At 40.5% G+C, this 25,756-nt stretch overlaps 1 protein-coding gene across 2 annotated transcripts in view; it reads right to left on the bottom strand.

Moving 5' to 3' along the window:
* Positions 1 to 3,121: 3,121 nt before the first annotated feature.
* niban1 (niban apoptosis regulator 1) overlaps positions 3,122 to 25,756 on the bottom strand; it is a 46,358-nt gene continuing 23,723 nt past the window's right edge. For both annotated transcript variants that reach the window (XM_007895592.2, XM_007895593.2), the window contains exons 5-14: positions 24,884 to 25,048; positions 20,137 to 20,252; positions 19,560 to 19,664; positions 18,954 to 19,116; positions 17,888 to 18,075; positions 17,415 to 17,576; positions 15,882 to 15,992; positions 14,194 to 14,301; positions 10,127 to 10,238; positions 3,122 to 8,491 (exon numbers count right to left, since the gene is read on the bottom strand). In XM_007895592.2, coding sequence (XP_007893783.2) covers positions 6,237 to 8,491; positions 10,127 to 10,238; positions 14,194 to 14,301; positions 15,882 to 15,992; positions 17,415 to 17,576; positions 17,888 to 18,075; positions 18,954 to 19,116; positions 19,560 to 19,664; positions 20,137 to 20,252; positions 24,884 to 25,048 — 3,485 coding nt within the window. In that variant the 3' untranslated portion in view covers positions 3,122 to 6,236. The remainder of the gene's footprint in view (positions 8,492 to 10,126; positions 10,239 to 14,193; positions 14,302 to 15,881; positions 15,993 to 17,414; positions 17,577 to 17,887; positions 18,076 to 18,953; positions 19,117 to 19,559; positions 19,665 to 20,136; positions 20,253 to 24,883; positions 25,049 to 25,756) is intronic.

The raw sequence follows: 25,756 nt of genomic DNA, 5'->3' as shown, positions 1-25,756 counted from the left end.
GATTAATTACAATCCCTAAATTTATTCAATCATTCATTTTATGGCCGTTTGAGGAGCCTTGCTATCTCTGCAAAACAGTCACTATGCATCAGAGTAATTACTGCAAAACACTTTGAGACATTTTAACATTAAGCTGCACTTTGGTAAGTGCAAGGAGTTTTCTTTATAAACGGTGCACTTTAAAATATATCTCCCTCTCTTACTGCCGTCAGCTGTTATTTGTTATTTTACTCTGTATTTAATGGGCATTTGCTGAAATTGTAGCCGTTTCAAAAGACAAATAAGAGATGTCTGTTGCATTGTTTTTTTCCCTCCCCACCAATTTTCCTTGACAAATTGCTCTGTCAGAAGTACTCTGATGCTATAAGGATCTTCTTATAATCTATTTCCTATTAGATTTACATTAAGTTAATCGCTGTAGGAAGCAAAATGCTGCAGTTTTGCTCACTCAATGAACACAGAAACACACAATCTTAATGGCTTAATTTGTAGTCTGACCCTTGTACTTACATTAAGAAAAAGATGGAAAGGCTGAATGCATTTAAAAAGCTAAAGTAACAATCCCGAGAAAGAAATCAAGCTAGTTTATTACTAATGAATAACCCTAAATGGTTCCCAGAGACACTGTGCAAATTGGCAAGTGAAATATTTTCTCAATTTTGTTCATAGATTGAGAGCCACCAGCACAGCCCGGTAATTAAATTAAATTAACAGACTCCTGACCTGACAGCCTCATTTTAGTCAGTTAAATGTGTCACACACCATTGTGTGCCATGAATGCATTCAACCCGGAAAATTTATAGGAGTATTCAGAAATGTGAACATATCTCTCAGTTGGTGTGGGAAAGGAGGGGGTTAAGCCAACTAGATGCAGGAATAAGTATAATTTTGTGATGTATTAAAAGTTTCGGCAACTGGTCTGAGGATTTGAAAGTTGTGGTGATGAAAGTTTGAAGGTAGTTATGTAGAAGATAGTTTCCTTTGAGTTTAGAAGCTTGAGGCGTGATCTAATTGAGATGTTTAAAATAATAAATGGATTGGATAGGATAGCTACAGAGAAACTATTTCCTCTGGTGGGGAATCCAGAACAAAGGGGCATAATCTTAAAATTAGAGCTAGGCCTTTACAAAGATAGAGAGGAGGGAAGTTGGTAGATGAGAGAGAGAAGGCAGGCTAGATGAAGGAGAGGAGGAAATATGAGAAAAAAAGAGGAGGGGCAGGTGAGAGAGACAACAAAAAGAAAAAAGAATACAAAAGAATGAAATAAGAAAATAAGAAAGAGATATAAGAAAGAGAAACCAAGGCACAGAGGTGGAAAGAGAGTTGTTCAATGTTATGTTCATACACCTTCACTCTTAAAGCAATAAAATACAACAAAGGAATGGGTTTTAAATGTGTTTTGGAAAAGTTTACACGCAGAAGCTTGTAAAATAATCCTCGGAGGTTTGCAGGGATATAATAATAATAATAATCCTTGCATTTGATATAGCGCTTTTTACGTCTTCTAGATGTCCCAAAGCGCTTCACAGAATATACTGTAAAGTTAATTGACTGTATATTTGTGGGCGAACGTGGCAGCCAATTGCGCACAGCAATGTCCCACAAAGTCATGGATTGAAAATGACCAATTTATTATTTTTTGGGGGGAGGAATTATTATTAGGCGTGTGGAGTAAGGAAACTTGCCCAAGGTTTCGCCCTCTGCCTGGAATTGAACTCAGGTCTCTCGCTTGCAAAGCGAGTGCTCTAACCACTGAGCTACAGTACTGCAAAGCTACTAATAATAATCCTTACATTTAATGGATGGGCTAAGATAATAATAATTATAATAATAGGTTAAGATAATAATAATCCTACATTTAATTAATAAGTGTAATGACTGTGTATTAAAATACCACTGTGAGCACATCACAACCACTTTATGATCTGCAGATTCAGTCAGAGCCTAGCACTTCAAGGTGACCATTTTGCTGATGTTGATGCTGATGTTGATGCTGATGTTGATGCATTGAGAAAGAGCTGGCCCTGCCAAGTGACCGAGATAGAGTGAAAGGCAAGGAAGAAGCAACGACTGTTCTCTGGGCACCTGTGATCGGCAGCTTCTCACTGGGCAGAACATTAGGTTTTTCAATGGATGGCTGAGCCGTTCTGCTTTGCCAGAGAACATGCTCTGTGTTTTGATTTGCTCAGGTTCTATTCTTCTTGTCAAAGATCTTAGGAAGCCTTTCCAAATCAGAAATATTCTGGCATCGATTCTCCTGATTAACGCTGTGATCTTTTGTCGTTCCCCCCCCCCCCACCAATATCAATCAATACAATACTCTCCAAATGATTTTATAGCATTTGCAGTGAGCAAAACTAGAATTTTAGTCTACAACATGATGTAGAGACCGTAGTGGTGCATTATCTTATCAACCACAAAACATGCTATTCATTTATTGCTAATTAATTATTGATAAACATGCAGTAATGGCTCTATTTGTCAATGCTGCAGATTTATTGTTAGCATCCATTCGTAATGTAGAGGGCACTGTCTGTTAATAATACAACAGAGGGCACTGTCTGTCTGCACTATAACATAGAGAGCCCTGGAGATCTATCCTATAAGTGGTCCTCCTCTTCCTCTCTTGAAACGGTTTTGATTCCTTTTTCTTTTTTTTCATTTCACATCTCAACCAGTTGTGCCGTTATTCATAGTGAACCTTCATAATGAGTGTCAGCAGGTATTTGAATGCATGAGCATCATATGTGAATACAAAAGTCCCCCAATGTTCACACAGGTGACCCACTAAAGCAAGAATCTCTGTATAAAGATTAGCAACAAGAATCCTTGCTGATTTCTCCTCCCTCCCCCAGGGCACTGAGTCACTTAACCTAACTCACCTTATCTGTGAATAGTTGAGCTACATAGAAAGTAAAGTGCCTAATAATGCATTTGGCTCAACTAGTTGATTAACTGAGCCAGCAGGAGAGATGATTCTTACATAGCTGCGAGAACACATTGTTTATTCACGCTAACAAATTAAATCCTTGCATTTGATAGAACGCCTATAACTGCAAAATCTCCCAAAGCATCTTCACAGATAAAGGCACGAGGGAAAATAAGATAGACAGAATTGTTTTTCAATTGTTTTATTTATGATAATTCTTTCATTAAAAATAACAATTAAGGTCTAAACAGCCCGAAGATTTAGGTTTTTTGACATACAAAGTCATGGCAACAAAATAACCACGTACAGTTTGAAAACTTGGTAATTAAATGATTAAAGATTAAAGCATTTTTTCGGTAATACCATTTGAGTCTATTATACAATAACCCACATTAAATTAGTCCAAACAAGTCATGAAGATTCTATGAAGAAGCTAAATACAGAGATACAAAGATATTTTCAGGGTTCCTTTCCTTCTTGCAGATCTGCCTGTGCAGTAAAAGATTCCTTCACTCATGTCCTCTTCCATTCCATCTCTGCTTTACAGAACCATATCGACTTTTCCACTGCCAATCTTCACAGGATCAAATTGGTTCAATTAAACCAAAGTGCTACCCCACACAAAGGGTGTTATATTAATGTAAATGGCTGTTAGTTACAATGGGGGCTGTGGTAACAATTTAAATAATCCTCCTGTCACCAACAATCCAAAGTGAAGGCCTCAGAAGGCACAAAATTCCACCTGAAAGACCACTTAAAATTGAGTGATTTCAAATTTAATTTTCAATTTAAAATTTAATTTTTTTTTAAAACTTTAAAATTTAGCATTGCACAGAATCATGGAGAATTCTTAAAGTCTGCCTTAGTCATAAAAAGAAACTTAAATTTTAAGACAAAATTGTCTTGTAGGCAAAGTCCAGGTGGAATTTTGGATGTCAGGTGCATTACAAAGTACCTTGTCTCACGTGAATCATCTTTTCTCTTTAGTTAGTATCTAAGAGAAAGGATTTATTACGATTATGACACATAGCTAATCTAGTGATAGGAGACACTTTGACACACTTACAAGTCAATACAGCTTAATTTCTGTCATGTTCGGTTCATCTAAATCTAACTGGTGGCTTAAAGCTAAAAAAAACTCTGTAGCTTCCATCTTTATTTAGTGCTTTATAGGGATAAAGAGAGTTTCTCCTGGCATCCTGGGCAACAATTGCCCAGAAATAAAACTGGTCTCTCACTTCATGACCGTTTGTGGGACATTGCTGTCGCAAATTGGCTACCGAGTTCGCCTGCCAATACACAGTTACTGCACGCACAGTACAATCTTTTGAAACGCTTTGAGACATCTTGATGATGTGATAAGGCACTACGTCAAATGGAGAATTATTATTATAATAATACTTCTTTACCAAAACGCTAGAGGTTAGAGTTCCAACCCTTCTTTTACTTGTTTCATCTGAGTACTGAGTAGGACAATGTTGGAGTAAATCCTATGACTCCCACACCCGCCTTTGCTCCTCTTTAAAGTTAATGTGAACAACTTGCTTTGTTACCTTAATCATGGAATTGTTGTATGGTACCATTTCAGCTAGTTAGAGCAGTTACTTTATTGCACAACAACAAAATTACATTTGATTAGCGCCTTTTATAATGAAGATTTAGTTTAACAGCTTTGAATCGGAAATGTAGAACTTTTGTCTCAATTCACCTAATCCACATCTCACTTCTCAGATCCCTGGCTAAAGAAACTAACAGTAGAGTTTTTAAACACAATGAGATCCAGACACTGTATGGTAATATTGTAGGCTGGATCAATAGTATCCTACTTGGCATTGTTAGTTTTCCTTTGATATTAGCATTTCAAGTGATTGAGCTTGTGCCCACTGAATCCAGGTTGTGATCATTGTTTTGTGCAACTCCCATTAGCAGTAATGCAAAAGATAACAGAAAACAAATCATGTGGCGTTTTAAGATTGTTAAAACTTGTCAGCGATAAGGTGTCACATAACTCTGACACCAAGACAATGGTAAGACCTGATGTACAGATATACTTCAAGCAGTTAATTAAGAATATAAAAGAGAGTGGAACATAAAAAGGCTATTTGGCACATCAAGCCCATTTCCTCTGACAGAGCACACAAAGCTCACTGTGACTCTACTCCACCCCACTCTGCCAATCTCTTAATTCCCAAAGGTACTAATAAAGCTCAAGAATAGTCATCAATCTTCACATTTTGTCTATTCATTCCTGCTGCCTTTCTCCCATAGACAGCATTCCTTCCTTAGCCCCAGCAACACAGAAATCCCAATGGAATATTGATTAATTCTTATATCTTCCAACAATGCTCTCAAGCAAATACTAACCAGGTATGTTTTTAAAAGAAGTTATTTGATAAAGCATTAATATCTTCTGTTGGATGTCCATTCCATATATCTACTACGTGGGGACAACCCTCGCCCTCTCAACAAAATAAAAACTAGTGGTACCAAGGCACCACTTGGGGAAATGAGTACTGGTGTGACTCTGGATTCTAGACTTCTTTATAGGTCTCGCTTTGTATCTGATGTTATACTGGATTCACTGCTGAATAAATTACGCTATGTAATAAAGTGGTTAAAAATCCACGTTGCGTGTTGACAGTATTCCAAGCAGGCAAGATTCCAGTACCGACAATGTATAAATCAGTCTAAGCAACAGTAGTAAACAAACCAACGCTATAAATTTAAGTCCAGCAGGTCACAATATTCTAGATATAATACAAAACTTGATGTTAGAAACGGGACTTTGATCATGCAGAACATTTTCACGTTACTGTCTCTGCTAGTTTCGGAAGGTTTAAAAGAAAACTAGGCATTTAATCTTCTGTTCTTCCTCAAAACATGAATAAATGTAATTTCTTTTGTGCTTTAAGTCTATTCATTCATGTAAAGTTTTTCAAAGCTGCTTCCTGCCAGCTCAATGTTTTTTCCCCTTTACTTGGATCATTTCTTGTAGCCGCTGCTGTGTATGGTTTATCTACAGTTTTGTATGGATCGTTTAAAGTTTATCTTCGAAACGCTGTCTCCACTTGCCTCCCTGAATCCGATGCGGTGACAAAGACTAGTTGAAAGAAAATACACCATATAATTTGCCCTTTTCCCATGTTGAATATGCTGCAAAAATGATATCCCATTTCTTGACCAAGGACTGGAAGGGGTGGTTAGTGGATATTCAGAAACTTTGACCATTGCAAAGAGGTTTGTAAGTACCTCAAACCTAGTGGGAACAAAGCTTTTAGCTTCTTTGTCACCTCAGATTAACATTTTTTTATAAAGATTGAGCTTCAGGCTGCTTTTCTTCAAGGTCGTCTTGTACTGCGATTGATTCATTTTGTGGACTGAAAGCATGTTCGCTTTTTTGCCTCCCAGCTGTTTCCATGGGCTTTGTGTCTACATCAATCGTGACCTGCGCCTGAGAAAACTCCTCATGTCTTTCGACACCAGCTTCAGAGACGAGAGTTACTTCGATATCTGTTGTGCTTGTTTGACAAATTTCTTGTTCGTGTAACAGTGGAGCAGTTGCTGAAAGAGTATTGCTTGTCTCAGAGTGATCAGTGCAAGTCTGCAAAAGTTCATTTACGTCTGATGGCATGTCTTCTCTTTCAGACTCCTCTTCTTTCTCACATTCCACAAGTTCACTAATTGATTCAAAGACTTCAGGTCCTTCATTTACTTCACCTTCCACACATTCAACTGGTGACGCCAATTCTTCTTTAGACGCCTCTTCTTTCTCACATTCCACCTGTTCAACTGGTGATATCAACTCTTTCAGTTCTTCAATTTTCTCGCATTCCACCTGCTCAACCTGTGATGTCAACTCTTCTTTCTCACAGTCCACATGTTCAACCTGTGATGTCAAGTCTTCTTTCTCACAGTCCACATGTTCAACCTGTGATGTCAAGTCTTCTTTCTCACAGTCCACATGTTCAACCTGTGGTGTCAAGTCTTCTTTCTCACAGTCCACATGTTCAATCTGTGATGTCAACTCTCCTTTAGGTTCTTCGGCTTTCTCACATTCCACCTGTTCACTGATTGTTATAAAGACATCAGGGCCTTTATCTATTTCACTTTCCACATGTTCAGCTGCTGATGCTAACTCTTCTTTAGGCCCCTCGGCTTTCGTACTTTCTACATTTTCAACTATTGAAATTAAGTTTTCTTTCAGTTCCTCATTTGTTTCAGTTTCCAGATGTTGAACTGTTGGTAATACTTCTTCAGATTCATTACCTGTATCACATTCCACATGTTCATCGGTCATTAGTATCGAGACTTCCTTAGACTCCTCATTAGTTTTAGTTTCCACATGTTCAACCGTTGATGTCACTTCTTCTTTATACTCTTCATCTTTCTCACCTGTCGCATGTTCAGTTGTTGACAGTAAAACTTGCTTGGACTCATCGTCCTCCCCATCTGCATGCTCAACTGTTGGTGCCATCTCTTTCTTAGACTCTTCTTCCTTCTCACGTTCCACATGCTCACTAATTGATGCAAATACTTTAGGCCCTTCATCAAGTACACATTCCACATGTTCAACTGTTGGCACCAACTCTTCCTTAGACTCCTCTTCTTTCTCACATTCCACATGTTCACTAATTGATGCAAATACTTTAGGCCCTTCATCTAGTACACATTCTACATCTTGAACTGTTGGCACTAACACTTCCTTAGACTCCTCGTCTCTCTCACTCTTCACATGTTCAAATGTTGCCATCACAATTTCCTTAGATGCATCTTTCTCACTTTCCACATGTTCCATGAGTGTTGATGCCAGATATTCCACATTATCTTCTTTACCCTCATCTTTAAGATCTTCAGCCACGTTTGGTGACACTTCTGTAACAAGATTGAGGCATTCTTCAATATGGTTATCAGCATTTGTTTTCGACTGCAAAGACTCTTTTTTTCCAACTCCCTCATCTTGACTTGTGGAGAGATCATCCACTGGTACTATTGCCACTGTTAACAAGTTCTGTATTTCTTTTAAACTGTCTGGAGCAGTACTGCAGGTTATTCCTTCTTCCTGTTTTTCAACTACTTGCCTATTTTGGCATTCACTTCCCACTAGAGCCTCATTATCTATCTTGTGATCCAGAGTCGTGGGTTCTTCAACTTCCTGATGTGCTATTATGGCACAAACTGTTTCTTGGAGCCGAGTGGAATCTGATTCAATGATAACTGATTCTCCATTCTGTTCAGAGTCAGATGTGGTGCGTAGAATTTCAGCACATGGAGCCTGCTGAGAGACCGACTGCTCTTCACACACTTGCTTCCCATTCAGCGAGGAATCAGATGTGGGTGAAGGAATATTGAGAGCAGTGGCAGCTTGGGAGACCACCTTTCCCCCACTTTCTGGGCCTTCAGCAGGTGAACTCTCAGGTAAGACTTTAGCAGGGCTTCCTGACTGGGATCCCATTGGGCTCTTGCCCTTGATTTTATCTGTGAGATTGCCCTCGCTATCACTGGTATAAACCACTTGGTCATCAAACAGATTATGCTTCTTCAAGCTGGCAGCTTCTTTCACCACTATCAACAAAGAAGTGAAAAAACATTAGTTTTTCAGAGAGTGTCGCATTCATTATGTTACAGTTTATCCAACAAGAATGAAACGCTTCAATTAACACAAGGTGACCTGGGAGACAGTGTGAGTAGGTGAAGGAACAAGGGGCTGGAAACAAGACAATGGTCATGATTCCCATTGTGACAAATTCCTTATTTCAAATTCCTTGCGTGAATTTTTGTGTCAAGAGGATATCTCAAAAGCACTTCACGGGATTTTACTACAAAGTGTGCTTTGTAGTAATAATAGTAAGAGTAATAATGTGTAATGTATGCAACATATACACAATTCACCTAAGGTGATGAGAATTGTCCACCCCATTGGGAAGCAAAAAATCAGGAATCCTAAACTGGTTTACAAATTTAAATTTGTTTTTAATATTTTTATAAACAAATGTTTAAGCACTCCGAGACGCTACCCCACATGAAGGGTGCTGTATAAATGCAAGTTGTTGTTGTTTAAAAATCAATCTCACAATTGCAGATAAGCTTTTGAAACCATTACTTGCATGAAGGCAATTGCATCAGGCGTAGACAAGAAACAAATGGCTTGGGCTTTCCAATAAGTAATTCTGATGCAAAATTGCTGAACCAAGGAGTACAAACTCAGCCAAATTTGGGAGCAGTGTTTTGCAAGATAAACTGAATTGATCTAAATCACTTAGGAAGCTGACACTGACAGAATCAGAAGCTGCTCTCTCCAGAATACCAGAAATTGAATGCTTCATTAACAACTTAGCTGGCAATGCATAAAACTCTTTACGCACAACAGTTATTGAGTCAGTCAGCAGGCTTCTGAGTGAGTCATCGATTGACTCAAAGTTATGACTTCAGATGTAGAAAGGAGCCATGTCGACCATGACATTGCTATTTAAAGGGACACGGTCTTCATGTTTGGCAAGTCCAGCAGTGCACAAAGCATTGAGTTCATTGAGAAAACTGCATCATCCTCACTTTGCTCAGGTCGCTTGTTAGCTTTCTCTTTCTTTTCGGTTACTTTTCACTATACGCTCCACCTTACAGTATATCCTGTGAAGTGTTTTGAGACATCCTCCCAACTTGAAAGGCGTTATATCAAATGTAAGAATTATTATTATATCTTCTTCATGTGAAGGGCGCCACACCAAATCTAAAGGTTAGTATTATTTTTCATTATAATAATAATCCTTGCATTTGATATAGCGCTTTTCACGTCTTCTCGATATCTCAAAGCCCTTCACAGAATAGACTGTAAAGAGAATTGACCATATATTTATGGGCGAAACGCGGCAGCCAATTGCGCCACAGCAGTGTCCCACAAACAGTCGTGTTTGTTATGACTATTATTACTGTGAAGGCCATGCATCAGCTTCACTGCAAGAATGTGCGATAATAACACTGATAATAATCCTTGCATTTGATATAGCACGTTTTCATGTCTTCTAGACGTCTCAAAGCACTTCACAGAATGTACTGTAAAGTGAATTGACTGTATGTTTTGTGGGCGAAACGTGATATAATGATACATTTCAATGGCCCATACGACATTGGTAAACAACGGAAGGAAAAGTTAACAGTTTCCCAATCGAGATAATGGCCCCTTTAATACAAAAGATGGTTCACCTTTCACAACATCCTTCAAAAGTATCCGAAGCAAGATTTCTTCATAGACGTTCTCCACTTGTATGAGGCTGGTGTAATCTGCAAAGACGTATTGCTCAAATTTCTGAAGTTCCTAAGGAAGGAATAGAAAGAGTTTGTGATCTAATCTCCAATAAAATAGAATGCTTCCTATCCACCTCCATTTAGATAGAATAATTTAACGAATGCACCACCAAACCATGTCTGCTTCCAATGAGCTGAGCCACACAAACCAGGCCAGACCGGACTAGGAAAACTCCGGGTTCAAATCCTGGGTCTGTGCTGAGTTAACGGAGCTCAGCTGGAGCAATAGTAGGGAGGCTTTCGGAATTGCTTCAGTAACTTTTTTTTTGGGGGGGGGGGGGGGGGGGAGTCAACCAGGTGTCCGAAGCACGGTGACGGGTTTCCACATGTGTCAGAGTATCCAAACCAAACTGAGAATTCCATGCAGCCCACCTACATCTGGAAATTCCAGAGATACATTGTTGGAATGGAACGCACTCTCTCACCCTGGAAGGATGCATCCTGTTTAGCGAATACCGTAAAGCATTAGGCACAGGTTGACAAGAGCCAAGGCTTGGGGGCTCCAGAATGTGGGTTGGGTTAACTGCTGGAGTCTAATCAGCTAAAATCGCATAGCTTGCCATTCCTACCACTGTAAGCGCTTCACAAAATATACTGCAAAGTGAATCGACTGTATACTTTGTTGTCAAACGAGTATAGTTTTATTTTATATAGAACAGTTTCAATCTGAAACTGGGAAGCTGCAGCTAAAGAAAACTAAAGACCATCTGAAACATTGATTCAGAACTTCCTGCGTTGTGTGCTGAAGCTTCACTGCGGTGTCCAGCAGTGCATAAGACACAAAGTTCAATGAAGTAACTCCATCATGCTCAACTCCACTTGGGTCAGTTGGCAGCTCTCCATAATTTGCCCTTTCTTAGACTTGCTTTACATCTCTTCAGTTCCGTTCTCTTCCTCCCCCTCCCCCACCCCTCTGCCCATGTCCTCCCACCCCATGTCTTCTCCTATAAAAATGAATCATGCACTTCATAGGTGAGCGTGGGACATTGCCGTGTGAAACTTGGCTGCCCCGTTCACCCACAAAAACACAGTCAGTCCACTTTAAACTGTATCCTGTGAAGCACTTTCGATCCACCTGACACGAAAGATGCTATATCAAATGCAAGGATTATTATAATTACTATTATCCTAGTGACTAAGGAGGTTAAGTCTCTGCCTATGAGTCAGCCTTTGGGAGATGGCCAAGATCCTTGAGGTCACCTTCTGATACTTAACAGCAAGGAAGAGAAGGTAGCTATTCCACTACTGTATTCTAAGCTGGCGCTTGCTCCACCACTGCACTTAACCATTCCCTTATACTTAGCCCATATATTTCAATATTACGTTTTCAGTTCCTTTTGAAATGCTGATGCGGACTCAACTTCAACAGTCATTGGTGATAAAGCACTCCATATTCTAACAACCCTCAACATAAAGAAAAATTCTAATCTTCCCCTCCGCACATCCTTTATCTTATGCTGATAATCCAAAATGTATTTCCTCTTGTTACTGACTCACTGATCAGGAGAAGTGGCTCTCTATAGTTTACTAATGAAAACTGTCCACAAGTTTACAGTAATACCAGCTGTGCCGGGTAATCTCTTTACAGTGCAGACTGCACCTAGCTACAACAGAAAAAGCTACCTGCTCCCTTCTCTTTTCACAAAATCACTTGACCTGGGATCTTTAACTTCCACCTGAACAAATAGCCAGGACTTTGGTTTAACATCTCATCCAAAGCACAGCACCTCTGACAATGCAACTACCCCACAGCATAACATTGGAGTGTAAACTTGGACTGCGTGAGTTCAAGTCTTGACTTGGGGCTTGAGCGCCCTGAGACGCTACCCTGTGTGGGGGGCGTTATACAAGTGAAAGTTGTTATTGTTAAACCCACAACCTTCTGACTCAAAGCTAGAGTGCTACCAACTGAGCCAGACTGACACACACAATAAATGTTGAACCACCTTTGTGGTGCACCAACACTGTCTTATCTTCCAAAACAATTTTGCATCTCTGATAAATATAAGAAGGGGCCACATTTAGCTGAAACATCTGCTGGTCTTGTGAAAATGTGGAAGTTGTGAAACACAAAGTCATCCTCGGAAGACTTGTGCACTTGGAGGTAAATGCTGCAATAAAACCACAGATATTGATGGCTAGTGGAAGACCATGTGGCAGACCATGACCATTATATCTGTGTTGGATCTTTAAGAGAGCAATTCTTTCAGTCTCATTTACTTGCCCTTTCCCCCCATACTCATATAGTTCACTCCTCTTCAGGTATTTTTCTAGTTTCCTTTTGAAAGCTAATACAGATTTTGCCTCAACCATCACTCCTGGTAAGGCATTCTATATCCTAATAACTCTGTGATAAAAAAAATATTCTAACCTCCCAATTGCCTCATCTGCTAAGTATCTTCAATTGATAGTGAGACCTCTTTTTCAGGCAGGTGATGACTGTGGTTTGGTGAATTGTTGCTTTGATGAAAACATTGCATTCAGTGAAAACTGAAATGGTGGAAATCAAAAAAATCCTTGCATTTGATACAACTTCTTTCATGTCGAGAGGACATTTCAAGCATTTACTGAAATCTCTGGTAACTGTAGGCATATCCGGCAGCCAATTTGTGCCCTGCCAAGTTCCACAAACAGCTATGAAATTCGGAATTGTTGGCCCAGACACCGGAAAAAACTCTCTTCTCTTTTTGAGTAGTGCCACAGGATCTTTAATGTCCACCCAAATAGGCAGGTCTCCCCCAAGCCCAATGTTTCAGTGGATCAAACCTGAAACATTAACCTTCCTGTCTCTAACTCAGACGCTGATTCACCCCCGGCGGATTGAATTAAAAAAAAATAAACTCAGATTTTCACCATTTGCATTTCTTCCTTTTTTTTCCAAAGTTTCTCCTTAATTTCTTAAATGTTAGAGGGACTTGAAGGGGTATTGGGATAAGGGAAGGCAGTGGGATTGAACTAAACTTTGTTCTCTGAGCTGGTGTGGAGTCGATGGACCAAAGGTGTCTTTCACCCCTGTAGATTTCTACATTTCTATTAAAAGTTGATAGCCTCTCACACTGGGAATAACACATCGCTTGAGGGAGGAGTAATTTCTATTAAAAGTTGATAGCCTCTCACACTGGGAATAACACATCGCTTGAAGGAGGAGTAATAAACGCAGGTTTGTTTCCTGGTTATCAGATGGCTCAGTGAATATCAGCATAATGATCAAGCAGATATCATGGCAATTGCTAATCCTTTGCATTGGCAGGTGATGAATGCTGCAGAGCACAGTGTGAAATTAAAGTCACACCCTCCCCAATGGGCAATTACATTGGTTAATGTGGCACTGAGCCAAACATGCCAGGCGGTCCCGAGTATGGTTTGTTTCTTGGTTCCCACGAGAGATAGAGATGCTACTCTTTGCTTCATTGCCCTCTAAAACACAGGAAATTCCATCTGTAGGTTGGATGCGTGGAGCTCTCAGTCCGGTTTGGATACTCATAAGCACGGGTGAAGGGTTTCTGCATGTATCAAGACACCCAGCTTACCGAAAACAAAATTGCCCTTGAAAAGATGCCAAGACTTTCTGTTCTTGATTGCTATCCTGTGTGACATATTTGGCTCTCTATAGCAAATTGTTCAAATTAGAGCTAAGCTATTTAGGAATGAAATCAGGAAGCATTTTTTCCATTCAAAAGGTAATGGAAATCTGGAACTCTCTCCCCAAAAAGACTGTGGATGCTGGATCCATTCAAATTTTCAAGACTGAGGCAGATTGATTTTTGTTAGGTCAGGATATCAAGGATATTGGGCAAAGGCAGGTACTTGGAGTTGAGCTACAATTCAGTCATGATCTAATACAATGGCGGAAAAGGCTGGAGGAGCTGAATGGCCTACTCCTTTTCCTATGATTCAGTGCTTCGAAAGGGATTCCGTTCTTCATAGCACACAATATGCAAACATTACAAGAAAGGGTTACTTACAGGTTTGCAACTCGGAGCCAAGGCTTTCTGCAGCGATGGCATGCTGATCTCCACCAGCGCATCTTGGAATAACTTCTTCCTCACTGTGCTGCTGTCGTGGTCATATTGCTGGGAGAGAATATACAGTTTTGCTTTATTTTTTGCTGTCTGTAAAAGCTAGAGTTGTCAGCTGCTGTCCTGCATAAAATTCCTTCGACAACAATATGTAAAAAAAATTACTGCATTTTTTTAAGAAGTGTTAAAGAACAATTTACATTTATTCCAGAGGTTAGGGATATAGAAACTCAAAGCTTGGCATAAACAAGGTGAAAGACAAGGTCAAAAAGGCAAACATAATAATCCTTACATTTGATGCAAAAACACTTTGACACGATAAGGTGCTACACCAAATGCAAGTATTATTATTATTATTTCACTTTATTCAAATATCTCAAAGTGTTTCACATGAATTACTCTAAAGTATAGCAACTGTATTTGTAAGCAATCAGGAGTAATGTTTTTGGGGGCATGTCACAAGCTTATTTTACTGCTCAGCATTTTTCTCCTCCAGTTTCCTTCTGTTGTGAAGATGTTCAAATTTTTAAACCATTAGATTAAAGCTAATCTTGTATTCAGTCAATATCTACAGATAAAGGGTATTTAGGGTTTGGGTTTTATATGTGCACCTCCAGCAATGAGGAGGTGATGCATAGAAAGCAGAGTGGAAATGCGTCTAATTTTCCCACACCCCCACTACCTTTCTGGCTGAAATCAACTAACTAACTGAGCACAGACTGGGGTTTGAACCTGGGAACTTTCAATAGCTCAGCTGCACACTGAAAACTCATTGAAGCCATAGGAAGCTGTAAGTGCAAGGCTTTTTGATTTTGATGCCAAGATTTGCTAAATAATAATTGTAATAATCCTTGCATTTGATATGGAACCTTTCATGGTAGGAGGATGCCTCAAAGCACTTCAGAGGATATAATATTAATAATCCTTGCATTTGATATAGCATCTTATCATGTCATTGTGACAGCTCAAAGCGCTTCACAGAATATATTGGAAAGTGAAATGACTGTAGTTGATGGGCGAAACATGGCAGCCAATTGCACACAGCAGTGTCCTAAAACCATCATGGATTGAGTGACCATATTTTTGGAAGGATTATTACCTCCGGTAAGTGATCTGCCAATCAACTAACAACCGGGTTCCTCCTTACTGCTAAGTAAACAGAGTAGTGTTGAGTAAAGAAACTTGCCTAAGGTTTCGCCTGCCCGGGAATCAAACCTGGGTCCTCTCATTTGCGAGATAAGTGTTCCAACCACTATGCTATGGGACTTCCAGTGCTGTTTTGCTCCACAAAACATTGGTGGAGCTGCATTGAAAAAAATAAGACCGTTTCTAATCAGCCTATATAAAAGGTCAAGGCTGTCTGCCGACCCTTCAAAAGAGCATTACTGCACAGAGCACTCCTTCAACTAAGACCTCTCTGCGGAAGAAGATAGGCATCCACAAATAGCAGCATGCAACCCACAAGGGGAGTTATATTTTCCTCTAGTTATCCTTTCTTTTGAGATACTCACTGAAAAGATCAAATGTTGCTTTAGATCAATGCTTTGTCTGGTGAATTGAAAGTGATCCTATATTAGCAAGTCAATGCTCAAGCAGGGTCATTGGATTTCATTAGCAAACTGCACTTTCATTACCTTTAACACTCGTTGCTTAACCTTTTCTATGGATGTTGCAATTTTTGACGGATCAGTCTTCAGTGAATCTGATAAGAGTTGTTCAAACGTGAAGACTGCATTGTCCATCAACTGGTAAAACACAGAAAGGTAACACTGAAACATTGCGAATTTTAAGTGTTTATTTATGTTTAACTGTAACACTTGTCATTAAATAATGAGCAAGACAGGCCACTTGCCACAGTATCATACACTAATAAATCTCTTCTATTTATTCCAGTATAGATTATTTCTATATTGAGTAGGGAAAGGTAAAGGATCAGTCTTATCGTATAGGAGATTGAATAACAACAATTTACATTTATATAGCGTCTTTCATTTTGGGAGGACATTTCAAAGTGGTTCACAAGAGTGACTGGGAATCTCTGCTGGGGGTGGGTAAAAAGCTGGAGAAGAGAGGAAAAAGGTGGCCGAAAGTGGGATCAAAAAGATAAGCCTCAAGCAAGTTTTGAAGGCAGGGAGTGTGGGGGCCATGGGGTGGAGAGACTGCAGAATGGAGTTACAGAGACCTCGGGCAGCTTGACTGAAAGCTTGCCCAGCAATGGTGGAGCGGGGGACATGAAAAAGGTTTAGATCGATGATGCCTGGAAGAGTGATGATGTTAAAAGCTTGGATTCTAAAAGCCCTTAGATTGTAGGAGGATGGTAAGGCAGACAGAATAAACAAGCTTGTGAAAGAACGAAGTACAGAGATGGAGCCAACACTGATCACCTTAATTTTTTAACATAATTCAGGCTCTAGAAGGAGGAAGCGAAGAATGTTCAGAAGAACAGCAGCATTGACAAAACAGAAAGACTAGATCGACTCAGACAGGAAGAGAAAGAGGGAGTCTGTCTTCTATTGTAGAAGAAGTCTATTGTTGCTGAATGAACATCCACCTATTGTAGCTGAATAAACATTCACTGATGTCAAAAAGATTGTAGCTTGATTGCAGCTTTAGTTGCTACTTACTTGTTCTCTTGTTGAGCTAAATGAAGGACAAGGCCAAAAGCCCTATCCAGCATTTTCCCAGCCTGTTTTTATGGCCAGGAGAGTTGACCGTGTTCCTCAGTCACAGTGTGAAGACTTTTTTTAAAAGTTTCAGTTCCATTTAGGATGCTATTCTATTCAGCCACTGGGGATATGGATCACTGCTTGTTCTGGTACTCACCCAATGCTCACACACAAAGCATCTCTGGCAGGGATCATTGGCTAGCACTCTGAAGTCAGAGGCTTAGCAGGCTTCTCACCAACCCAGCTCAGGGACCCGACTATAACATTGTTCTTTTAAACATTCCTCCTGAATTATAACACCCCCAACCCCCTGTGTCCTGCCTGAGATCAGAAATGAGCACAGAGCAAGGAACAACTTTACAAGTTACTGCTTCACTTGGCTGAGTAATATCCTTCATCCAGGGGAGATTCTTCATCAAGTTGGCATCCAGGTTAATGTAGGTTGCTACTGAAGACCTGTGGAATTGTAATGAGATACAGGAAGACTCTCAGAACACGTACCTCTTGCATGATGTTCTGGGTTCTCTGAATGAGGCTCTCTGTATTGACGAACTTGAAAGAGTTGTTCATCTCCCCATGCTGGTCTTGAAGAAGGTGAACTTTACTGTAGCACAGCTGCATCTTGATCCCATTCAAAGGCAAGTTCAGCAGTGGAGCAAGGTTCTGTGTGCAAGAAATCAGACACTGTCTAATATTGTTACGGGAATGGATTCAATCCATTCTCCTGTCAACAGTTAGAATACAAGAACATAAGAATTGTAGATGAAAGAAGACTAAGGTCCATCCAGTTTGCCTTCTACCCATCCTGGCAGTCGCATGTACGTGTCCTGTCCGAAACTATATAAGGGTTAGAATCCCTTATAACAATGACTTGCGCTGATGAGGCATTGAACAAACATCTCGAAGCACTCAGCAGATATACTAATGGAAATTTACAGAGTTTTAGGGGGAAAAAAAAACGCACACATATTTACCTCTTTCAGTTTCTCGCCACCAGAAGAGCCTTGGAATTTTTTGCTCATTTCATTGACCTCAGTTTCAAAGAGTGATCGAACTTCACTAAATCCAGAGCTGATGGGTCCCATCAACTCTTCCAGTATGGAAGCCAGGTAGGGTTTAACGTTCTGAACATAACTCTCGTCTATCTTTTCGATGATTGTGGCTGAAACAAATATTCATTTAAACTCAACAGCTAGTTACATTTTCATTTGGTAAAGAACATATTGTAGATAAACACTATAAACATGGTTAACGTAAAGTCTAACTGCCATTTTTTGCATCTGATTTAATTTCACTACATTTGTGCTTGAAAGTTTAATGCGTAAAATTAAACTTACCATCGCTTTAATGTAATTGGTAAGTGCAACCCTTAGGGGTTTGTATGAAAATATGGGGCCGCAACACAGGAACCTGGCCCATTCCACAAAGCGGGCGCTAAATTCAATAGGTTTAGAGTAGTCACAAACTCTACAACAAAGGGACACAGACTTAAGCTCAGAAGAGGGAAGGTGAACGGACAGCACTGATTTAATTATTTTGCACAGAGACGGGTGAACACATGGAATGGACAACCCAGGTACGGATGGTGCCAGCAAATGTGAGAGGGAATTGAACAGCAATCTGGGGAAGGAAGGAATGATTGAGAGGATTGCAAGATATAGTGCAGGATTGATTTTCTTTTTATTCAACCAGGCTGGCTGATCTGTCAATAGCAATGCCCCGGAGGAATCTGTAGCTAAGTGGTCTCTCCTTGGAGCTGAACTGGATCTATTGTGATGTACTCGGCAATGGAATATTGGAATAGAGTCAACCATCTCTCCTCGGAGGACAGTCACAGGTTGAATACAATACAAATTTATATTTATATGGCATCTTTCACATCTGGAGGACATGCTCCCAAGGCCTTGAAATAATTACTTTATAGGACTTTATCTTCCGGAGATGGAGTGGGTTGAGTAAATTGTAAATGGTCTTTTGGACGAATGGGCTTTATAGGCTGAATGGCTTTCCTCCTTCAATATTTTATGTCTCTATCTTTACCTCGAAGTTTGCCAGCCATAAAGTCCTTTGAGGAGATGATCTGATCCATATCTGATCGTATTCTCCCTTCCAGGTCAGTGCTCGATTTTTTGCACTCCTCCTCTAGGGCCTGCAACCCTTCACCCAGCTGCTCTTGTACTATAGTATAAGCATGCTCCACAATCTGTTAGGATAATAAAATAAACCAGATTAGGTTCACACAAAAGTTTATGCCACTCAAAAACTCTTCAGGAAAATGTCTCAGGATTGGAGGTAATAACCCCTATAAAAAAATGGTCATGATTGTTTGTGGAACACTGCTGTGTGCAATTGGCTGCTGCATTTCACCCACAAAATACAGTCAATCCACGTTGCAATATATTCTGTGAAGCGCTTTGAAACGTCTCAATGACATGATAAGGCACTAGATCAAATGCAAGGATTATTATTATTATTATTGTTATTAAGGAATGATCAGTTGGAAATGAGTGCATTTTGGATTTAGATATTTCATTGATGTTTCTAAAGTGCTTAGTATTTTGTAATACATGTAAACTGCAATTTTTGATTACTCGTTACTACTACCCGAACCAGTTTTGCGGAGGGGAAGGGGGGAGTGGTACGTACACCGAACCAGGTCTTCTTCTTTTCATTTCTCCTCCCTTTCATCTTTGGCAGGATGTCACTCTGGAGTGTGGGCAGCAGTTCTTCCATCACCAGATTACTCAGAATCTACAAGAGACAGGGACATATATAGACGCTATTCATAGATTCCTCACAGATAGCCAGTGCCTGGGTGCCAGGACCTATGAAAGGGGGTTGGAGCTGTGTTTCCAGGGCACTAAACCAAACACAATTATTTTGCTATTATATTCGCCTTTCAACAGTTGCTGTCCACAAGTCTGCTCCAAATTAAGTGAATCCCCCACCCCCCATTGTAGATGTGGGTTAACGAAACATGCATTGGCAAACAATTGCATTTTGTATTTCCTTTATCGCTTGAGAAAATATTCCAGCAAGTTCCTTGTTCCCGTAACTGTTGCAGGTGCACAGAGAAACAAAATATGGAGCAGGAAACTATCCAGACAATATTGGAAGGAATTGAGAGGAAAGTCTGACCATGGTCTGAGAGTCAAATAGAAATAGACCTTAGAAGACTTGTTGATAAGCCTTGACTGATGAGTTGGTTAGTTATCAGACTCACCAGGGTTTTATCGCCAGCAAGCATTTCCCAGGATCCATAGTGGCCTTTTTCTTGCCTGAAGAATTGAATCCCTTCTAAAAATGCTTGAACTTCGAATAAACTCTGATCTAAGCACTCTAAATAAAAATAAGCACAATTGAGGGAAAAATTAGGCAAATGATATGGCAATAACATCAGTTGCCTCTGCTTGAAACAAAACACAATTGACAGGAAGCTGATATCACGCCGGATTAGGGATGGTGGGGGATTTGTGGGGTTGCATTTCACAAAGTCACTGCACCTTTAAGACCTCGGCTGACTTGCCCATAGGATGATGCCATGTATATTACCCAGGTTTCCTTATGACTGTTTGAGATGGTGCGTGCAAGCGGGAGATAAGGCAATCATGTGGTTTATTCAAAGGCAGACAAATATCGTGACCCAACATTGTGTCATCCACGAGCAGCACAGAAATAGCTTCAACAGAATGAAATAAAGCTCTGTTTCCAAGAAGAGGGGAATGAAACCTGCCCACTTGTGGTTTGGCTTATTGCTGCTCTGCATAATCAGGAAGAATTGGGTTAAATAATGCATCAATAACTTGGCATCAGGTTCAACTCAACGGTTCAGTTTTCCAAGTACTGGATATTGGGTTCTGCCCCAGTTTTCCTATACCACTCTCCTCCTTTTACTTTACATAGAGAGTGGCACAGCTGCAGCAGGTTACAAGGAAGGATGGATGCTGGACTCATTTAAGAACAATACGAAAGTGGGTTTTCTATGAATCATAGAATGATTTACAGAATCATTTGGCCAGACATCCTTCTTCATCCGAACTTTTCTTGTGATCTTTTGATCTCGACTGTGCTGAGAATCAAGCTCATTGAAAGAGAATTGTTTGGCTGCAATTGTCCGAGCATCTCCAGGACGACGGGAGATGAGTAGATTTTTGTACTGGTGTGTCTGTCCAATGTGCAGTGGTTTAGAATGATGGCACTGTTTTTATATCCTTTTAATCTTACAGTATGGGATAGGACATACAGTAGAGTGGGTATGCTGGAAGAATAAGATGAAATGGGTCAAAGGGCCTTCTTCATTCAAAATGATCATGGGATGTTTAATAGATAAACAAGTGACACAAGACTCATTCGCAGACTGCCAGGAGACAGAGAGAGGAGCTGACTGGGGTGTTGGTTAGTTATCACAACTATGTGATCACAAAAGCGATTTGGATGAAAGAATGAATATATTTCAGCCACTTGATCTCCACCTTTCAAACCAATCCCACCTACTTTCCTTTGTACAAGTGTCCTAACTCCTCCCTCCCCCTCAACACAAAAAAAAAATTTCTTCTGAGCTTTGAAACATACAACAAATGGAGCATTTCGACTCTATATAAACATAAATTGTTGTTGTAGTTACACTTCTAACCCTCATTGTCATAGTGAGAAGGTGAACGATTACAGTGTGAAGTGTAATAATGTAGCCTAAAAGGCTTCTGACAGCACGGCACAGTGTTATTCAAGTGCTATTCTGGGGAATTCCAACAAAGCGTAGAGCTTTCTGCATAAACTTCTGCTTCCCTCAACGTTGTTGTTCAGCAAGGCTTCATCGGTGTGATGGGAGAAAAAAATATCTAAATGCAACAGTGTGAATGCAGTATATCTGCTGCAAGAATTTGTCATGTGCTCATTTTCTCCTCCAATAAAACTAAGAAACGCTGACTGAGCAAGGAAAACCACGAGATAAGGAACGTAGGAATTGCTGGGCAAAAAGTGACCAAGGTCCATCTAGTTCGCCTTCTACCATCCTGGTAATCGCATACTGCAATGATGGAGATGTTGATGGCAAATCAATAGGAGCTAAACCTAACACAGAGTCCCTTGGCTGGTTTGCGAAACTGTTGTTGCTGAGGAATGGGGAAGAGAGAGAAACCACAGTGGGGAAGGAAACATTAAATAAATCACAGAACTGCAACATTCAGTTCTCATACTCTCTGCTACGTTCAATGGTAAAACAAATGAACGGCTGAAACATGTGCACAATTTGTCTTCTTGAATCTAAAAAAAAAGTATGAGTTTCTTAACACACTGACAGAGTTTGGAGTCTCCAATCAAATTTTATTCAAGCTCCCTCTTTCTGCTGTGAATGACTCAGTGAAAAGAAACTGGCACATTCCAGGTAGTTGAAATATCTGGAATTAATAAAGTTCATTTTGCATTCCTTCCTCAGTGCAGTGCTTTTTTTTTGGTTCATTGATTTTGTTTCCCCTGCGATGATGGGGAATAGCGTTGGCAGAGAGAGGCCCAAGCCTTTGGTCTCACAGCCCACAAGGCTGTTTGGGACAAGGCAGGACATGGCCGGATTTATACCTGAGAGACAATATTTATTTTATTAAAAGGAAAACCCTGCCATTTTAAATAAAAACAGGAAAAACAAGACGTACAGAGGATGATCAGCACCTGAAAGAGAAAGACCGGTTAAAGATTGGTGCGATCCTCTATCCATGGCTCATTCCCAATTGGCTGACTTAAAATCAATTGATTGTATATTTTGTGGGCGAAACACGGCAGCCAAACAGTCCCACAAGTGTGGATTGAATGACCAAATTATTATTATTATTTGAAGAGATTATTACCCCCGGAAAGTGCGCCAATCCACTAACAACCGGGTTCCTATTAGATTAAACAGAGCCATATGGAGTAAGGAAACTTGCCTAAGGTTTCGCCCCGCCCGGGAATCGAATCCGGGTCCTCTCGCTTGCGCTTGGAATTGGCTGACTTAGGCCACCTGGTCAATGTGAAACCAAGATTGATCCCCTTCTGTGCTGGTGCAACCAATCTCAGAATTGGTTGGGGACAGGGTGGGAAGGGAAAGACAGCCACTGTTAAGCACAGCCCACTTTGACATCCTGAGCAAAGTGAATTTTGATTTGAGATGAGGATCCAGAGCTCAACTGTGACCCCCTCTCTCTCCACCACAAAGCCACATCAATGCTGGCTAGGCTCCCATTGCGAATGAAGGTTACGCACAGGACTCTTACTGCAGCAAGAGCCAGGATTTTCAGGAGAAGGGAGAATGTCGCTGAAGGGAAAAGTAAAAGTTTTTTTAAACACCGTGTTTTTTTTGTTTTTCAAATGTTTTTTGTTTAAGTTGCTTGGAGGGCAATCTTGCCACCCGTTTCCTGAGCCTTGCATTGTAAAGCTGTTTACCACTAACTGACAGGTTAGATGACATGATTTCCTCACAGGATGCTGACTCGGTTTGCTAAACTTGTGCATTTTAGGCATGAGTAATAGTTTATAAATAGCAGCTCGAGGCAGTTTCATTTGGCCTAACAATGTATGACTTATGCATTCATTATCAAGCAAAAAGCTGTTCAATGCCACTGTTAGTAATTATGTGAAGGGCTTTTTATTCCTATTCTTTGGCAGTTCAGACTATAAATGACTCCGCACTGAACAGACCCACTCCCTTTTCAATTTGTATTCCCTTTGCACCACACCTCATTTCTCAACCTGGTGGAGAGAGAGAGAGAGAGGTGATCTACTCCTACCTTTCAAGAGTTTTGAAATTCAACCTAACCTTAGCTTGCAGGACCATTTTGTCTTCAAACTTAAGGTTGTGCAGAATTGTGGAAATAATTCTTAAACTTGGCAACTGGTTTTCCCACAGTTCATTTCAGAGAGGCTCCCATCTCTAATCCCATCTTGATGTTGTACAACACAAAAATGAAGGCAGTTTCTCCTCTGGTGCCTTGGCCAACAATCTCCCAAATAAAAATTGCTCATTCGGTTCATGGCAGTCTGTAAAATGTTGCTATGGGCAAACTGGGTGCAGTGTTTTACACACAAAGCACAGTTACTGCACTTTGCAGTAATAATAATAATCCTTGCATTTGATATTGCACCTTATCATGTCATTGAGACTTCTCAAAGTGCTTGACAGGATATATTTGCCTTAAATTCTGTGGGTGATATGCAGCAGCCAATTGCGCACAGCAGCGTCCCACAAACAGTCATGCAGCATTTTGAGATGTCCTCCTAACCTGAAAGGCGCTGTACCAATCGTAAGGCTTATTACTACTGTTATTATTGATGGCTACTGCTTCAGGCAGGCCCAGTGTGAAGCCCACTGAGGTTCCTGGTGGAAGGATCCTTTATGTACTTTACTGTGCGTCAAGATTGCAAATCAAGTGTTCGGTCACTTCCAAGTTGGGGTTTTGACATTCTGCTGCCGACCCACCCTCTCGATCTACGGGGAAAACGTATGCAGGCGGGGGACACAGCCAGGGCTATACAGCTTTGTGGTCGGACTGTAGCTGAGTTCACAAAGACTTGCCATTCTCTGCTGGTTGAAGCTTGTTCTTGAGGTGTAATATTGCAGTAGAAGCAAAGGGCAAGAACAAGTACAACACTGCCTTCATTTTCCAGGGCTCTGATGCATTCACTAGAATTTGCTGACATCGCTGCCTATTTGATGCGAATTTAACTCTTTCTGGCTGTATCCTAAAGGGCTGGGTTGGCATACAATTGAACTTGAATTATTCATCCTTAAAGTGACACACCACTGTAGAGACGAGCACTTTTAATGTAAAATAAAAATACTCCCATCCCCTTATCGTTACAACAGCATTGGTAAATCTCACAGAGGCTCAACAGTCACAAGAATGCAAAAAAAACCATCCACATTATAACAAGGTCACAAGAGATGGTTTCACTGCAGTCAACTGACTCACTTCACAGGTTTCCATTCAGGTCAAACCTACCATGATCGAGGTGCCGGATACAGTCACAAAGGAAGGCCCCAAACTCCTGCTGTGCCTCCGCACTCTCGAGACAGAAGTAGCAGTGCTTTCGGTAAGGGTGCCACAGGTAAACAGGGTACTCGGTGTGGTTAACAAGAAAGCACTGGCTGGCTTCCTTCTCATTACCTATGGGAAAACCAAACACAGGCTGGTATCAGTTTTAGAGGAGGAACAATGGCAAGCTCTGCGGTCTTAGCTGGTTAGACTCCAGCAGTAACTCCAACACACATATTGGGAACCCCCCCCAAGTCTTGGCTCTTACCAACTTGAGCCTAATACTTTCCAGATGTGTCCCTCCAGGGAGAGAGTGCGCAGTCTATTCCAACAATCTATCTCTGAAATTTCCATATGTAGGTGGGATGCATGGAATTCTCAGCTTGGTTTGGAATTAACCCTTAAGCACGGAGCTGAGTTTCTGCATTGTCAGACACCCAGATGACCAAAACAAAAGGAAGTAAAAGGCGAGCTATCAATCTCCTGTAATGTTAGCTTGTGAGGCATTTCAATTACACCAAGTATAAGAAATACAATGAAGCACCCGAGGAAGCAGCAGTGCAGACCAAAACCAGCCTGTTTTTTCAGGGTTAATAATAATCCTTACATTCAGTATGGTACCTTGTCAGATCATAACATCTCAAAATGCTTCACAGGATGTTTGATGCAAAATGGAGTGACTCTAAATGCAGCAGCCGATTAGTGCATAGCAATGTCCCACCAAAAGCCACGAAGTAAGCAGCCAATTTTATCTTGAGGATTGTCGGCCAAGATACCAGAAGAAACTCCTTTCTCTTTTGGAGATCTTTAATACCCATATTAGACAGGACTTCAGCATTC

This window comes from Callorhinchus milii, unplaced genomic scaffold, assembly GCF_018977255.1.
Source record: "Callorhinchus milii isolate IMCB2004 unplaced genomic scaffold, IMCB_Cmil_1.0 Scaffold5, whole genome shotgun sequence".
In the NCBI taxonomy this organism is placed as follows: domain Eukaryota; kingdom Metazoa; phylum Chordata; class Chondrichthyes; order Chimaeriformes; family Callorhinchidae; genus Callorhinchus; species Callorhinchus milii.
Note: the sequence above shows the minus strand (reverse complement) of the source record. Positions and strands in the feature narration are given on the sequence as shown.